General features: G+C 37.1%; 1 protein-coding gene across 1 annotated transcript in view; it reads left to right on the forward strand.

The window, feature by feature from the left end:
- The first annotated feature begins 681 nt into the window (after window positions 1–681).
- Dhx36 (DEAH-box helicase 36) overlaps window positions 682–18392 on the forward strand; it is a 38765-nt gene continuing 21054 nt past the window's right edge. Inside the window, exons 1-10 of the mRNA XM_032898312.1 lie at window positions 682–971; window positions 4663–4787; window positions 5703–5937; window positions 8971–9009; window positions 10177–10347; window positions 11537–11616; window positions 12627–12701; window positions 13151–13317; window positions 14642–14723; window positions 18142–18282. Of these exons, the coding sequence (XP_032754203.1) occupies window positions 753–971; window positions 4663–4787; window positions 5703–5937; window positions 8971–9009; window positions 10177–10347; window positions 11537–11616; window positions 12627–12701; window positions 13151–13317; window positions 14642–14723; window positions 18142–18282 (1334 nt within the window). The 5' untranslated portion in view covers window positions 682–752. The remainder of the gene's footprint in view (window positions 972–4662; window positions 4788–5702; window positions 5938–8970; window positions 9010–10176; window positions 10348–11536; window positions 11617–12626; window positions 12702–13150; window positions 13318–14641; window positions 14724–18141; window positions 18283–18392) is intronic.

Raw genomic sequence — 18392 nt, forward strand, 5'->3', positions numbered from 1 at the left:
GGATTGAAACCATGCCATGCAAGTACTCTTATCAACTGAGCTGACACCCAAGTTCCCATAATAAATAGATAGATAGATAAATTTTAAGATTCTTTTTTATGTATATGAGTGCATTGTAGCAGTCTTCACAAACACCAAAAGAAGGTATGGGATTTGATTACGGATGGTTGTGAGTCTCTATGTGGTTGCTGGGAATTGCACTCAGGACTCCTAGGAAGAGCAGTCAGTGCTCTTAACAGCTGAGCCATCTCTCCAGTCCCAGTATTAAAGACTCTTTAAAGAAGACATTTCGGTGTATATGCTTATTTGAGTGAAAGAGGTGCCAGGCGGTTTCTAAGAAATACCAACTTCTTTGGTCTTTGAGGAGAGTACACAATGGTCGATTCTTTTGTTTGCTATGTTCTTACTATCCATGACCTTGCAAACAAATTCTAGGTTTTAACAAAGTAGTTAAAATTCACTCAAATTTCCACATTTTCTCAAGCTGGGTGAAAACCCATGCCGTCCTCAAAGACCGGATCCCACAGGGCACCTAAGCTTCGGACCAGAACGCGGACAAAAAACTTCACCGCAGGTCACACTTTCTGGCGCCGTTCGTGACGTCACCGGAAATGTCTGCTTGTGACACTCAACGGCCCGCCCTCTCGCGCTGGGCGCCGGAAGCAAAGCAGAGGGTAATGTGCGCCCGCTTCCGGTCCTGGGCGCCATTTTCAGCGGTTGAGTTTTGGTGGTACCTGTAGTCGTCTCGGACAATGAGCTACGACTATCAACAGAGCTGGAGCCGCGACGGGGGCCCACGGGGCTCCGGCCAGGGCTCTGGCGGCGGCGGTGGAGGGAGCCGGGGCTCCGGCGGCGGCGGAGGGGGCCGCGGCGGCCGGGGCCGGCATCCGGCTCACCTTAAGGGTCGCGAGATAGGCCTATGGTACGCAAAAAAGCAAACGCAGAAGAACAAGGAGGCTGAGAGACAAGAGGTATGAAGGTCAAGTTAGGACGCGTTTGCTCGGTGCTCTCGCCGACTCTGACTCTTCCCTGGCGTTTGCTGGAGCTAGACGTAACGTCTGCCGAGCTCCCGTAACGGGGTGTCCGGTCGCCGGATGGTTTGAGTCTCTGACTCAAGCCATCACTGCTGCAGCTGATGCATGCTCTGTTTAAGGACGTGAGAACTGAACTGGGGGGTGAATGCTAAATTCAGATTCCAGCCGAAGCTGACTTTATTAGGGGATATCATTCATTTAGAATACTTACTGTCATTTTTAAGTTCATTCCCTGGAGCAGCCAACAAAAGCAGTAAAACACTGTGGATCTTTGAGGAAAAAAGTAGTTTAGCTACTAGTATAAGCATTTAAAGTGAGTCACATGCTCGTCTTTTCTTCTCCCTTTCTGCTCTGAATTTTCTATTGACTAACAGTTCTTTAAGACTTAACGTCCTTGAAAGGAAGACCCTGTAGAGAAGTATTTGGCTAATCTCATCAAGGGATTGTCAGTTTGGTTTGTATCTTGAAGTAGTATAGGAAGCATCGTGTTTTGTTGTTGTCTGTTTTGTTTTCCTCGAGACAGGATTTCTCTATGTAGCCTTGGCTGTGCTGAACTTGCTCTGTAAACCAGGTTGGCCTTTAACACACAGATCTGCCCACTTATGCCACCCCAGTGCTGGGATTAAAGGTGTGCATCACCAAGCCAGCAAGTATAATGTTTATTGAGTGGTCTGTTCTAAATAAATACACATTAACAGAATCTTTAAAGTTTTTTGAGTCTAGTTCATACATGGTTTTTGAATGCAAAAGGCCTTTGCATTCTAATAGGAGGAAAGAAATATCTAAACAAGTAAGTTAAATAAGTAGACGGTATCTTTCCAGATATATGCAGGGCATACTTGTGTATTGGATATCTATGTTTAGTGCAGGCTGACTTTGTACTCCTAGTCCTCTTTCCATGCCAAGTGCTGGGATTTCATGTGTGCACACCTCGGAGGCAAGGCTTTTACTAGTTGACCTCTGAATCTGAACCCCACTCCCAAACTTGCGTTTTAGCAAATGTCAGTGTTGTTTATTCACTTGCCATGTGGAAGTGAACATTGATTTTTCTCTTCCATTTTGGTAAATGTTTGCTCGGCTCTCTTGTTTATCGCTGTAGCAATTATGGGTCAGACCTCTAAACATGGTGCCATGCCCCATGGTGGTCTCTTAGAATTATAGATGCCAGCCTGGCCCCATGGTGGTCTCTTAAAAGGTGGCCTCTTAAATGATCTAATTTAGATCATTTTAATCTTTAGTTCCCAACTTGCTCATTAAAGCTATGCAGCTTCTGCCTCTCCTTAGTGTTTTCTGGGAATCGTGTGATCTGGCTGTAACATAACAGGCTTCCTTCCTTGGGTTAATCTTTCTGAGCTCAAGCTCCGAGTCTGATATAATCATAGTCTAACATTAATCTGCTCCTTATTAAGTTTTATACCATTTTTCTCTCTAAAATGAGTCTTTGAATTATCTTTAAGCATGTTTTTCAGTTGTCATAATTCTTTTCAGCACTTTTAGCTTAATATGAATTTACCCTAGAATTTCCATAGTTTTTACATTAAAATAAGCCTCATACTTACAAAATGAAAGTATCCTAGTGGATCCTCATAGTTCTATCCATATATATGTATGATAAACTTAATTTTTGGGATACTACTGTAGTACCTAATTTATAGAGATAATGTATGCTAAGGGCCATAGACAGAATGCTATGTTACTAAGTAGCGAATATAGACTGTTCAAATGGAAGGATCTTAAAAGCTAGAGAGCTTGACATTATTGGGCATATAAGTGAGGATTTCTGGATGGTTCTGATAACCTAGAGCAGAGGTTCTCAACCTTTCTAATGCTGCGACCTTTTAATATAGTTCTTCATGCTTTGGTGAAACACCTTAAATTTATTTTGATGCTGTTTTGTAAATATCTGTTTTCCATTCCATCTTACGTTACCCCTGTGAAAGGGTCATTTGACCCTAAGGAGTAAGGGCCTATGGATGCTATTGAAATGAGGGTACATAATGAAAAGAATGGCCTAGTTCTGAAAGCAACAGACCTTGTTTCTCAAACTTGAATGTGGATAGGATTCATCTGGCACCTTGTTTAAGTATATGACTGGGACAAGCCAGAGAGTCTACAGACTTCCAAATGATGCCAGTGCTCCTTGGTCTGTAGATCATTTGAGCTGTAAAATGTGCAACACATAGTTAGAAGAAGAGACGACTGGAAGAACAAAGCAAGGGTGGAGTATCCAGAGGTGGAGAGAAGGGTATGTAAATTGATAGTGGCATGCAGTGCACGGGTGTCATAAAGACCTTGATGAATTCTGGAGATGGGTGAGTTAAACATTGCAGTAGGGTGTCCAGATATGGAAGGATAGGAAATGGGCACTTGCCAGTAAATCTGTTGGTAACACTGAAAACTAGGACACGGCTTTAGGGCTGGGGAAATTGAAGGGATGCTTTTACTTTGTATTCTTGGTGAAGAGGTTGGACATTAATGGATGCTGATTTCGGCTGATTTTCTGTTTAGGGCCATGAGTGCCAGATCCTGTAATAAGTTCTACCATTATTTGATAGGAATGGCTTTTATGCAAAATCTGTAGAGATCCAGTTTCAGATTTCTGTTAATGATTAGTACAGTTAGGAAATCTCATCATTGTTTTAATTGACTTAACTATCACACATACATAAAAGCAGTGTCCATATACCATTTACCTAAGTCCCACCTAGATAATTGTTAGTTCCTAAGGTTTCCTTATTATCTTTTAAACTATTTTATCTTTCAATTAATATATTGACTTTTTTCTTAAGTTCTTCAATTTAATAGACTCATTTTGTAAATTCATGTGCACATTACTCAATATGGATTATAAAGAAGTTGAGGTTTGTAGTACCATAATTTTGGAAGAATCGTGTTAAACTTCCTATGTAAAGTGAAAGTGTCCAAAGAATTATGTTTGACATTTGTTCTTATTTGCATTGACATTAATTTCATCTCATTGCTTCATGTTTAGGGTTCTTGTTTTTATCCCCTGAAGCAGCTCCTGCATTAGCCGTCTCCATGAGTACCAAGCAGCCCCATGAGTACCAAATCAGTCTTCAAAAATTACTTAACATACAGAAGTATAACAACTGTCGGCTAGTCATTTACCATCAAAATATTATTTCTAATTTTCAGCTTTTTTGTCACACATTTTATTTTTGTTGATTTTTAAAGAAATTTTGTTGTCTGTGTCCATTGCTTGCTATTGTTTGAATAAGACTGCATGCTGTTCATGACATAAAGGTATTTATACACTTTCCAAGATCTGCTTAGAGTACTTGAGTTTTGATTATTGGACATTTGTAAGCATTTGAAGGTGGGAGCTAAGGAAACAAAAGTAATAAGAAGAGACAAAAAAGCTCTACTTGCCAGTCATCTGTAGAACAGATTTTATAGACACATGGCAGTCTAAAAGGCCTAGCAGGACACTCAGATGTTGTCATGAATGTCACCTAGCAAGGGAGATTAGGCCAGAGGGCAAGCATGGGTAAGTATAACTTATACATATGTTGAGCATATAGTACTTTGTCTTTAGTTTTTCATCTTAAATATGAACTAATTTTATGCATGTCTGTATTAACAGATACACCTTTTTTTTACAAAATAGAGAGCTGTAGTGCACATGGATGAACGGCGAGAAGAGCAAATTGTGCAGCTGCTAAATTCAGTCCAAGCAAAGAATGATAAAGATTCAGAAGCACAGATATCCTGGTTTGCTCCTGAGGATCATGGGTAAATAAAAAATATTCTCATAAAGAGTAGCAAAGATTAAAAAGAAATTGTTGTGACATTGCCTAAACAACAACAACAAAACCAAAACAAAATAAAAATAAGAAGACAAAACAACAACAACAACAACAAAAAAGAAAAAACAAAAATACTATTCTCAGTGTCTTCACGAAGTTGAATTTAGTCTTCTGGAATCCTTTTTAGTATTGAGCAAATACATTTGAAGAAAAAACAGTTATTTTACTTTATTGAGCAAAGATTTCTCTGTTGTAATCTTGGCTGTCCTAGAACTAACTCTGTTCTAGACTGGGGTGGTGTTGAACTCAGAAATTGCTTGTCTGTCTCTCCCAAGTGCTGGGATTGAGGGTGTGTACCATTTCACCCAGCTCCCAAATGTCAGGAGTGGGTATTCTGTGCAAGATATTGATAGGTGTACTTTTTACCCGTCATCTTCTCTTTCCAGAATTCTTTGGGGCATAAAGTTAAATTGCTTCAGTTTCAGAAGGTTGCAAAATAACATATTATTCATAGGAATATTATTAGAAGTGTTGGGGGCTATGTAATATAGCTTACTATTTCTATCTCACTAAGGGCAGCAGACAGAAAAAGAAGTAAAATGAACCAAATCCTTGAAAATCAAGAAAAACAAAACAGAAAAGACTACAAAAAATGAGTGACTGTTGTATGGGTTTTAATTTTTTAAAGTCCTCAGGGAATAAATTATCTGATAATATCCATTTAAAAGGGCAGAAGTTTGAATGCATTATAGGAATATAGCGTATTTCATAATGGCGTTGTAGTGCTTTCTTTCAGTATTGGAGATTTTGAAGTATTTAAATACTATGATACTTTGTTTTTTTCCAAGTGCTGAGTAGCTCTTCATCTGCTCTTTTTTTTCTTCTTATTCTGTGATTATAGGTATGGTACTGAAGTTTCTTCAGAGAAAAAAATAAACTCAGAGAAGAAACTTGACAACCAGGAAAAGAAATTGCTGAACCAAGAAAAAAAGACATATAGGATCACAGACAAATCATATATTGACCGAGATTCTGAGTATTTATTGCAAGAAAATGAACCAAACCTAGGCTTAGACCAACAATTATTGGAAGATTTACAAAAGAAAAAAACTGACCCTCGGTATATAGAGATGCAGGTAATGTGAGGCAGTTTGTGGGAAATGGATCATTCTTGTTCTTCCTTTGAAGTCGGTTTGCGGTTGAAGGTTAACTGCTCAATCTAGATGAGTGATTCTTCAACAACCTCTGTGGGAAGAAAAATGTAGAGTGGAAAGTACATACAACCTATATGGTATATCTTGTTGACAGTAGTGTCTTATTGACAGATGCATATGTGGTGAGAAGAAATGTTTAGGAATGCTAATTTCATTGGGAACAGTTTTCTAGGCCAGTAATTTAGTGAGAAATCGTGTGTTCAGACAGGTAAATTGTCAGAATTATGAAATTTCTTCCAGCTCAGGCTTCCTTCCTCTTAACAGATGATGAAATTAAAAATTTCAAAAGCCAGATGATTCATTTTATGTTTACTAACATTTTAGTATACTGTTGGATTTGAAGTTTTATGAATTACTCCAGAATTACCTGTTTTGACAGATAAGCTATTTAAAATGTAAAATTATATGACTTCTGTGTGTTTTAGATGTAATAGCATCTTCAAATGTGCAAAAACACATATTTAGGGGAACATCAGGGGTTTTCTCAGGTCCGTATCTTGTAATATGTAGTGCTATTTTTAAGCAGGCACACTATTGAATATGTGAGAAAGGTTTAACCCATGGGTCGCTTTGTTCAAGGTCGAATTTTCTGTTATAGATTAGCTAAAATTATCCAGAGTCCAAATTATATAGTTCTTTGATGACGAGGAGAAGCCATTTGATTTGGACATTGGTGAGTGAGACTTAATAAGGTCAATTAATTCAGAATCTTTTGGCTGGGAGAACTTTTATGTTATGAACAAAGAATTGGTTACTCTGTATAAGGCACAAAATTCAGATGGGTGGCCGATCTGGCATTTAAAAAAATTTTTCTTTTTTCCTGTCACTGATAAATGTTTCATTTTTATTAAAATTTAGGTTTATCTACAATTAATTTTTTTTTTTTTTTTTGGTTGGTGTGAGTGTGGGTATGTGCATGTAGAGGCCAGGAGTATCCTTAGAAATCACCCACCTAGGGTGTTTTTGTTTGTTTTTGAGACAGGTTCTCTGTAGCTTTGGCTTTGAACTCCCAGAAGTCTGCCTGTTTCTGCCTCTCTAGTGTTCAGTTTGAAAACATGTGCCACCATGTCTGGCCCTTCCTTAGCCTTTTTGAGAACTGGTTTCTACTCTTCTGGAGCTCAGCAAGTAAGCTAGGTTGGCTGGCCAGCAAGTCCTAGTGACCTGCCTATTGGCTCTCCTAATGCCAACATGTCACACATGTTCTTGTTTCAAATGGAAGTGTTGGGGATTGAACTCAGGTCTTCATACTGGCAAACCAAGCACTTTATCATATTTGGAATTATGGCTCTATCTCTAAAAATGTTCTGAAGATTTATTTATTGTTTCAGAGAAGAGGGAGGTGTTATGGCAGCAGCAGTGGGGCAGATGTAGGGATTGGGTGGTTACTGTGCCTGTGAGTGCAGGTGCCCATGGAGGCCAAAAGAGGGCATTGTATTCTCTTAGCCAGAGTGACAGGTAGTAAGTAGGCAGTCAACAGCCTGGGTGCTTGAGACTGAATTCAGGTCAGGTCCTCTGGAGAACAGGAACCTTAATGGCTGAGCCATCTTTCAACTTTACCCCTAAAATGCAGTTTAACCCTTCTTGGTAATACACAGTATTTTTCTCTCCCTCTCTCCTCTCCCCAACCCGTCTCTGTGTGTGCATGCATGTGATGGGGCAGGGGAGAGATGGGTACATATGTACAGAGAACAGATAGATGTGTGTGTGTGCATGTGATGGGGCAGAGGGAGAGATGGGTACATATGTACAGAGAACAGATAGATGTGTGTGCGTGCATGTGCAGGGGAGAGATGGGGCAGGGGAGAGATGGGTACATATGTACAGAGAACAGATAGATGTGTGTGCGTGCATGAGATGGGGCAGGGGAGAGATGGGTACATATGTACAGAGAACAGATAGATGTTGGATGTTGGTATCTTCTACCTTCATTTCTGAGACAGGGTCTGGTCTCTAACTGAACCTGAAGCTCATTTACAAAAAGGGAATATGTATTATAATTTGAAAGGCAATAATAATACCTTTAATAATACCTTATACATTAAGGTGGCTGTATTTGATATGATATATTATTTTTTGATATTAGGAAATAATTTAAAAACTCATAAAAGAGATTTGTGTGAAATACATAGTAGCTTTTATTACTTCTAACCCAAAGGCTCACTTTAATTCATCACACTGTCTCGTTTGTCTTACTGAAAAACAAAAACAAAACCTTACCATAAATGTGGTAGTAATTAATTTAGTTTTTATTCTTAATATCAGTTTTTAAATGTTAATTTTGTTTTTCAATAAGAAAGATATTAAAACTACTTTGTTTCTATGCTGCTGAAGATTTTTTTGTTTAATTAATATCAATATCAGTTTCAGTACTTCTTCGTGTGGGTATAGGGTTCCAGAATAATTTTGAAAATTCACAAGAAGTTAACATCAATCAAATAATTTGCTCTTTTTGTTATTCTATTTGTTATCTGCCAAATTGTTTATTTGACAAAAAGCTTTGGGTGTGTGTATGTGTGTGTGTCAAAAGCTGTTATTTGTATATATAAAGGATTGTCATGTCAAGTTATAAAGGCATCGTTTCCCAGAAATTAACAGAAATTACAGTTATGAAATGAAGTACTCAATTTTTTCTTTCAGTTAAAAGCATTTGCCCAAAAATAATTATTGGATTTGTTCCAGTGCCCAGTGCATTGAGAAATAGTTCACAGATAGGGAAAAGAATGACGTAGAAAGTGTGTCTGTGATGACCATGTAGAATAGAAGTAGGAACAGATGGGTAGCGTTATTTTCTAACCTTGAAAAACATACTTCTAAATCAATATCCTATAATTCTGTTTGTCATGGTGCTTTCACGCATGCATTATAAAATATGAAAATATTCTTGGTCTATTATATTTAGCTATGATATATTTTTAATATAATTTGATGTTATGAGAATTTTTATTTTAATTTCAGCGTTTCAGAAAAAAGCTGCCTTCATATGGAATGCAGAAGGTAAAAAATAATTTCTACTGTTTAATTTGATTTGTATAAAAGTTAGCCACATTAAAACAAAAAGCTCTTCATTGACAAGAAATACAACTTGGTGACATTTCTTTCATAGAGAAGTTAACCGAATGCTTTAGGGCTCTTGAAAGGTAAAAAGGAACCAAAAAAAAAAAAAAAAAGCAAGTTTTTTTTAATATTTTTTGTCCAAAGATTATTAAAATCTTTGGAGTTTAGAAAGTAGCATTCCTATATGTACCTCTGGATAATTATGTTGCTCTTAATGCAAAACCAAGCTCTTGAATTAAAATTGAGGTACTGCCAAGGATGTAGTTATAACAGACTGGTCGGATTTCATCACACAGCCCTACAGACTGCCTCTGTCCTTCCAGTCTGATTTACTTTTCTTGGCTTTTCAAAGCACTCATTACCATTTGACACTCTGTGCTCCCCTCTACTCCAATATAAGTTTATATTTGTTTATTCTGTACCTCTTAACTTGGAGTGCCTGTCATTGCACTGGCATCCAGAAACCCTTGAGGGCATGAGTTATGGCCACTTCTGAGCACAGTCCCTTAGTATCTGTGGGGATTTGTTCTGGGCCCTTTGGGATATAGGGTTGCAGAATAAACCTATACCCCCTCATATGTTCAAGTATTTTATATAAAATGGTATCATATTTTCCTAGAAGCTACATATGTTGTTCTATATAATTTAAATCATCTCTTGATTTAATATCTAATAATATGTTTAGATGCTATATAATTACTCACTGTATTGTTAAGGTAAATTTAACAAGTTCAGTATAGGTGTAATTGCTTCTTCAAAAACTTTAGTTCTGCAAATGCAAAAGCCATAGGTTTTGAGGAACAAATGATTACCAGTTGTGTTTCTTTACATTGGAAACATTTTCTCATGATATACATTGATAGAATAGTTATAATTCAAATATAAGTTTTATATTAAAATACATAACGTTCTTGAAGTAAGGTGATGGTTTTGTTTAAGCAGTAAATTGTTAGTATGAAGAATATTAGTGTGTATCTAAAATGTTAAAAAAAAGTTATTTGCTCTAAGATTTACCTGGCTGACTGATTGACTTTTCTGAATAGAATCTTAAATACTTTTTCCGACTTAGTATGTGCAGTTCTTCACTCGTATTCTCTTTTGAACTAGGAGCTGGTAAATTTAATCAATAACCATCAAGTGACAGTGATAAGTGGTGAGACTGGTTGTGGCAAAACCACTCAGGTTACTCAGTTCATCTTGGATAACTACATCGAAAGAGGAATAGGGTCTGCCTGCAGAATAGTGTGTACTCAGCCAAGAAGAATTAGTGCCATTTCAGTAAGTAAGCTCTCGCTTTTAAAAATTCTTTCTCCTCCAAGTAACTTTGATTGAGCTTAACTGTAAGTTTTTAAGGTTTGCAGTGATTTTTTAATAGGTTTAGGATGTGTCCCCGTGAGAGCGAATACTTAATTGGCAAATATTTGATAGTAAATACATAAAGAGTAGAATTTCTCTAATAGTGAATACTTGCAAACTCAAGTTAAAGTAATTCTAGCACAAATCTAAAAAAGGAAAGCCAACAAATGTTTAAGGAATTGATTTACAGTCTTCTCCATGAGATCCTTTAACTTCTGCCACTAGGCTTACTCCTTGTTCTTTTCATGGTCTGTTCCTTCAGTGCCTCTGTACATGGGTATATGAATAGTAGTGAAAATGGGAAGCTGTATTTTGCATTTTGAAGCTGCTGTATTTCTATAAAGAGTGAAGCTTTTATTAAAGAATTCTTTTCTGCATGTATGCCTGCATGGCAGAAGAGAGCATCAGATCTCATTATAGATGATTGTGGGCCACGATGTGGTTGCTGGGAATTGAACTCAGGACCTCTGGAAGGGCAGCCAGTGCTCTTAACTGCTGAACCATCTCAACAGCCCAAAGTGAGATTTGAATGAAGTTCCTCAGAGGAAACTTAGCCTGAGTGATTTATCATAGATGTTAATCCACTTGCAGGAAGTGATACAACTCAGCAATGATTATTATAAAATTGTATTTTCCATTCTGTATTTGATAGACATTACTTTAGAAAACAACTGACCAAAGACTAGGAGTTAAATACCAGTCTCTACTACAAATAAAAGAACAATAAATAGAAGAGTAAATGAGAAATTATCAATATGTACTTATATTCAAATTACAGTTTTTGATTGGACTATGGTCTCCCACCTATTGTAGACAAGTCAAAAAGAAAATGAGAGAATCTCATAAAAGATGTTTTAAAAATGTAATGGCCTGAGAGCTTGGACTTGAAGGTCTTTATAAAGATAATGAGAAATTATCAAAAGAAGCTGGTAGTGTATCATGCTCAGAGAGAACACCACATGGTTTTAGTATCTCAGACTTCAATAAGTATCTCTAGTTTCTAAACTCAACTGCAAGTCAACTACTTTTTGACAAACTAGATTTTCGTGACAGTTAAGTAAGGTCGTCTAAAGGAATTTGCTTTTTAGTTACAGCTGTATTTTATTTAAAGGTTGCTGAGAGGGTGGCTGCAGAAAGGGCAGAGTCTTGTGGCAATGGTAATAGTACTGGATACCAGATTCGTCTCCAAAGGTAAACAGTGTTCACTTCAGGTCATTTATTGTATACACGTAGATGTTAGTGAAACTTTGAATCAGGACATGCTTGTCCTCCTCTTTTATGTTTATTCTTATTAATTAGCATTGAAATATACTTTAAGTGTTTTATATTTATTTGTATGTGCACATGTGTGTATATACTAGAGAGAGAGGGAGGGAAAAACGGGGTGAGGGGGGAGAGGGAAAAAGAGAAATAGAATGAATGAATGAATGAATGAATGAATGAATAAGAGGATAACTTGCAGGAGTCAGTTCTCTTTGCCCCATGATTCTTGGGGGGTTGAACTAGGTTCATAGGCTTGAAGGCAGTAAGTCATCTTTGTATGCTCTTGCATAAGGTTTTGAAAGACAAACCAGTAGGGTTTATTGAGAAGAAACAGTTCCCTGCAGGTGGTTGGCAAGAAAATGAATTCCCATAGCAGTTTAAATACTTAGTTTAAAACTGTTTAAAGCAGTTTTCATGTTAGTTGGCATGTTACCATAAATTCATCTTTGAACCCTAAAGGTACTGCTTTTTAAAATGTGCTTTTCCATTAAGGAATGATTAGAAATAGTATTTTAGTAGTGGATCATTATTTCTGTCAAGTGAACTGCTGTCTTGGACATTTTGATGCTACTTATCTACCCCCTGATAGACTTAATTAATATTTGCATCATTAACTTCATTATTGATCCTTACTAAACTTCTTTGGTCCTTTTCTGGAGTTGAAGTTGCTTGATCTGTTTAACAAGCAGAATTAGAATTACCAAACCAGAAATGTAGGGCCCGTAAATTCAATCAGTGTATGAATGTTAAAGGTTATACATGTAAAAAGATATGATTTTAGTATCAAAGTCACCTTAAGGCTAGTATCTTCTATTAGTGTGATGAATACTTTTAGAACTAAAAATTACATATAAAAATTTTTCTCAAACTTATGGGCATCTCAATACTTCCTTAGACAAGAAAACCAGGAACCAATAACTTGTGTCTTTTATCCACAGTCGGTTGCCAAGGAAACAAGGCTCTATCCTATACTGCACAACAGGAATCATTCTTCAGTGGCTCCAGTCAGACTCGTGAGTATGTTTCCGTGGAGACATAAAAAATAGTAGCAAAGAACTGAGCAGGGGAGCTTGTGTTTATAATTTATAACCCCAGCACTTGAAAGATGAAGACAGGAGGGTCAGGAACTCCAGGCCAGCCCTGTCTATGTGAGACTCTTCCTCACTACCACCCCCCAAAGTTATATAAACAAGCATTTCATAGATATCCAAACATGTAAATGTTTGGTTGGTTGGTTGGTTTGGTTTTCTGTTTTGGTTTTTTTGGGGACAGGTTTTCCTGCATAGACCATGGACTAGCATTGAACTCAGAGATCTGCCTGCCTCTGCCTCCTGAGCGCTGGGATTAAAAACATGTGCCAACACTGCCCAGCCAAAGATGTAATTATTAAACAGGATTGTGTTGTTAAAAATAGTTGTTTTCGATTTTATAATGAATTGTAAATTTCACACTTGTCTTCTAGACGTTTGTCCAGTGTTAGTCATATTGTACTTGATGAAATTCATGAAAGGAATCTACAATCAGATGTTTTAATGACTGTTATTAAAGATCTTCTCCATTTTCGATCGGATCTCAAAGTAATATTGATGAGTGCAACCTTGAATGCTGAGAAATTTTCAGAATATTTTGGTGAGTAAAGTTTGATAATTTGCTAGAAGTGTCAAAGGCCAAAACACTTCAAAACAAAAAGTTACATAATACTATGCATAATAAAATGGAATGCTTAATAATTTATTGTGTCTTCACTCTGCATTCTAGTTTCTGAGATGCTTTTTAAATGGTAGTAGCATCACTTCTTTCCCATAGCATGTTTCTTGCTGTTAGACATGGAGCTGCCATTATAGAATCAAACCCCAGGACTAAAATTTTTCTACCCTTCTTGTGTACATGGGACTCTGCTGTAGCATTGATGTACTATGACAGGCTAAGCTAACAGTTTGCTGATGATAGTATCAGTGTCTGCTGAGGGAATGTGTTCAGTGTGTCAGGTGGTAGCTAGCTGTCTCTTCACCATTTCTTATACCAGCTTACCAGTAGGAGCTGGTATAGCTTCAGCTTTACAAGTGAGAATGTAGCCTGCGAACTGTTTAATAACTTATCCAAGGTTGTGTAATTAACAGGGATGAACACTGCCTCATTAACAGAGATTCTGAAACTAGATTAGAGTACTTGGAAAAGTCAATTCTATAGAATTTTTCCTCGGTGTCTTTCCTCCCTATGATAATAGAAATATTTGGAGGGAAAGAGCAATTGTATTATGGAATCAGCATATTTAAATGTATTTTCAGTTTGTAAAAATGCCTATTAAATACATATCAGTTTATTATTCAAAGCATTATGATTCATTGGGGCAGGTATTAGGCCCTTCTGATTCTTAATAAGGTTGATATGAATAACCCAGTTTTATATAGATGAGATGCAGAGCAGAGTATGGGGCAGGTCCTTTGACCTCTGGTACTGCTTAGCATTTGTTTATTGTGTGCTTGATTTGATTTGCATGTTGGAGGAAACAAATAGCATTTCAGTGACAGAACCGAGATAATATGTTAATGATCTTAAGGTGGAAACAGTTTAGTAGGTGATTAGTTCCAGTTTTAACTTTCTGCCAACTTCCGTTCAAGGAGCCACAAAGAATAATGCTCTTATCTAGATCGTTGGTAAGAGGGGCACTCATCATTTTATAATCTCGGGTGATAGACATTTAATAGACTCTTTAGAGTTCAGCATAAAATGACTTTAATATTTAGTGTTATTTTGTATAACTGAGGACTGTATACAGTTTGTAGAAGTAAAATATTAACTATTAAAACAACTTTTTTCCTTTTGAAGTCAGATAGAAAAGTAGTGTGGAACTGTTTTGTTGATTAAGAATGTTATTCTGGCTTACAGTGTGCTGATTTTAATTTTGAACGTTGAATATAAAGTCATGGGTATGTTTTATGTACCATTTTAGGTAACTGTCCAATGATACATATACCTGGGTTTACTTTTCCAGTTGTGGAATATCTTTTGGAAGATATCATTGAAAAAATAAGGTAAATGATAGGCAGCAAAATAAGTTAAAAAGTTCTAATGTATTGTTTTCTACAACTCATCATTGATCATAGCCTCATAAATTCATTTATTATGGAGCTCTAAACTTTAACTAGAAGCATTTCCATAGAGAGTCAAGAGTTTTCAAGCCAAAATTATTCTTATATTTGATTTCTGCCAGTTTTTCACCAGCACAAATAAAAACAAGGTATTTTGCTAATAGTTTATGCTTAGTGATAGTCTTCTACCTAGTTTTCTGGATTGTAACTTTAAAAGGGTATGACCAGTGACTTTCTGTGCTGAATGACCAGCTTATGCCACATTTTTTAGCTCCTCCCTGACATACACTGTTTCTGTGAGCTTCGAGGTATATCTTGTGTGTTGTGCATTCTTCTGTACAAGTGGTTCTGACTGGAATGGCTCTTGGTCTGGATAATAGGACACTCTCTACTTTCTCTTCACAAATCTCATCATGTGAACGTTCCTCCTTCAAGGGAGATCTGTGTATACAAAACTTCACTGAAAAACAGTTTGAGTAGGTTGTGTACCAGAGTGCCTTGGCTAGTGCACTTTGTGTCGCCTGTCAGCACTGGCTGAGAACCAGTACCAGTAGTAGCAAGCTGTACAAAGTCGTATCTGTTCATTAGTGGCAAAAGGCTAGGAAAGCACGGGCTCCCTATGCTCAGTCATCCCAAAGCCCCTCAGCACCCAGCCTCTCATTTCCTTATGATGTATCCTGTAGTTTATTAAATGTGCTACTCCTAATAGCTAGTGCAGACTCTTTCTCCATGCCTTTCTTTTTGTGTACATGTTTTTTCTTTCAGATTCCATGTGATACCTTCTTTGTAATTTTGTCTGTAAATTCCTAAGTAAAAAAAAAAATCCCAATTTCCTCCCATCTCCCACTTTTTGTATTATAACACTTGACTATCATGATTGTAGTGTGTATTTGCCTCTTTTTTTTTTTTTTTTTTTTTTGTTCTTTTTTTTGGAGCTGGGACCCAACCCAGGGCCTTGATTTCCTAGGTAGTATGAGCTAAATCCCCAGCCCCGTATTTGCCTCTTGCACAAGATCTTTTAAGTTTTTTTTTTTTTAAAAGACTTATTTATTTATTTATTTATTTATTTATTATATATAAGTACACTGTGGCTGTCTTCAGACACACCAGAAGAGGGCATCAGATCCCATTACAGATGGTTGTGAGCCACCATGTGGTTGCTGGGATTTGAACTCAGGACCTCTGGACGAGCAGTCAGTGCTATTAACCACTGAGCCACCTCTCCAGCCCGATCTTTTAAGTTTTTAAAAATATTTTGTCTTACTCATTTTGGTTATTTGTGCATCCTAATGAATGAATGAATTAATGAGCAAGTTATGTGTGTAGAAAATATGTAGAATTTCTGAAGACTTACTGTTTAAAACTAAAATTGATATCAGAAAGAAACTACAGTTTATTTTACATAGGGAAAAGTCAGCTGAGTTTTGGCTAGATGTTTACTTAACATATTAAGCCTTTTACTTCACAAGGTGCTCTCTTGTGAGCATTTTTTTTTTTTTTAAAGGAAAGACATGGTGTATATATGTTCTTTAAATGTGTGTCTTGATTTTGGGTAAAGCTGTTACATAAAGTTTGGGGAAATGAGTTAAGAAATGAGATACCATGTCATGAGGAAATTTGAAATGAGTGAAGCTGTGAAAGTTGGCAACAAGGAGAGAGTAGGAAGAATATTTCAGAGAGGAAGGAACTTTCAAAAGAGAGGTAGTACACAATGGTCTTGGTTTTATAGTCTGGTTTTTTACTTCACTTTGAGCTGTGCTCTCTTCTTTTATCATGCTATATATACTTGGCGGTTCCTTTGAAAGAGATTATACACAACAGCTTGGTGACTAATGGTGGAGTATCAGTGATCTACATTTCATAATGATTGCCTTCTTAAATTTGCTGGAAGGCAGAAAAGCTCAAGCAACTGGAGGAAAGAGGTCTGATGCAAAAGAAAATGAAGTTGTCCTCGAGCTTCAGGAGCCGGGGGCGGGGGGTGCAGGAGGATCTTTTGGGTAGAGATTTTTTTTCGTCAGTCAGTCAAAGCTGTCTCCTTCCTTGAGAAGGAATTACAGCAGGAAGTAGCTGGCTGGATGACTAGGAGGACAGAACATGGAGGTTGTGACTGAGTGGCTGAGGAATAGGTGAAGGTTGAAGTTACTGGGAAGGAACCAGCTTTGTACTTATTCTTCTAATTGGATCTCAGTGAGCCTAACATTACTAGCCTCAGTGGAGACAAGACTTGGGGAACCTAAATAATACCCAGTAGAAAAGGTAATTTCCACATTTTGTTGTTTCTATGTACCAGGCACTTAACACTGTTTTAAAAAAGATTTTCATGCTGACAATAGTTAAGAGTATGAACTGCACACACCTGACTAAAGCCTGGTAGTTTAATGCCTTCTGCAAGACCACAACTAATAATCAGTGCCAGAGCAGGGAGGCACATTGCTTCTATCTGACTCCACTCATCCTCATTCCATCTAAATCCTATCCGCTGAGCCCTGGGAGGGTCAAAGTATAGCTCCAGTTTTCTTTGCCTTTCCCATCCTCTGCCTTTCAAGACCTTATAGCGCAAGTGAATAATTCTTGGACACGTGCACTTCACCTGTTTTTAAAGTTCACTATAGCACTGTGGAGTCACTATAGATAGCACTAGACAGAACACATACAACTTAAATGCTAATTCTGGATCTCCCCTAACCTGGAACTGTGACAGTAGAACTATGTAGTTTCTAGCATGATCTAATACTCCTGGAGTTAATCCAAATCCTTGGGATTCAGGAATTATTTTATATACTCCACAGAGGATTCTTATATGTAATTTGGTTTGAAAAATCAAAGTCTATTAAACAGTCATTAAGTCTTATTGTACCTTCTATTAATTAAAAACTTATTTTGGAGCAAACAAAATTGAAGATAAAAGATAACTCAGAAATCATTTTTCTTAAGATTTATTTATTTAATGTATATGAGTACATTGTAAGTATCTTCAGACACACCAGAAGAGGGCATCGGATCCCATCACAGATGTTTGTGAGCCACCATGTGGTTAGTGGGAACCACCATGTGGTAATGAACTCAGGGCCTCTAGAAGAGTAGTCAGTGCTCTTAACTATTGAGCCATCTCTCCAGCCCTAGAAATCATTTTTCATTAAGATTATTAAGATGGCATATAGTCTTATGCTCTTTAGCAGGGAATACTTTTTATCCTAAATGAGAAGTTTAATTATTAACTTAAAGTTAATCTTTTGAGCAACATTCTCTGTAATATAATCTTTAGAATCTGGTTTCAAGTCGTCAGTGTAAAAACTCAGGGAGACTTAAAAGCCATAGTGTTTCAAATGTGGAAAAATGCATAATGCTCTTTTTATTTTAGATATTTTCCAGAACAAAAAGAACATAGATCCCAGTTCAAAAGGGGTTTCATGCAGGGTCATGTAAATAGACAAGAAAAAGAAGAAAAAGAGGCGATCTATAAAGAACGCTGGCCAGCTTATATAAAGGAACTACAGACAAGGTAAGTCTGTTTGAGGCATGGACACAGTGGCTCAACCAAGGAGGACTCTTCTGACTTTGAATGTACTTGAAGGGAGAGGATCTCATTCCACGTAAATGCTGCTGAGCTAA

Source organism: Rattus rattus, chromosome 3 (genome assembly GCF_011064425.1).
Source record: "Rattus rattus isolate New Zealand chromosome 3, Rrattus_CSIRO_v1, whole genome shotgun sequence".
Taxonomy (NCBI): domain Eukaryota; kingdom Metazoa; phylum Chordata; class Mammalia; order Rodentia; family Muridae; genus Rattus; species Rattus rattus.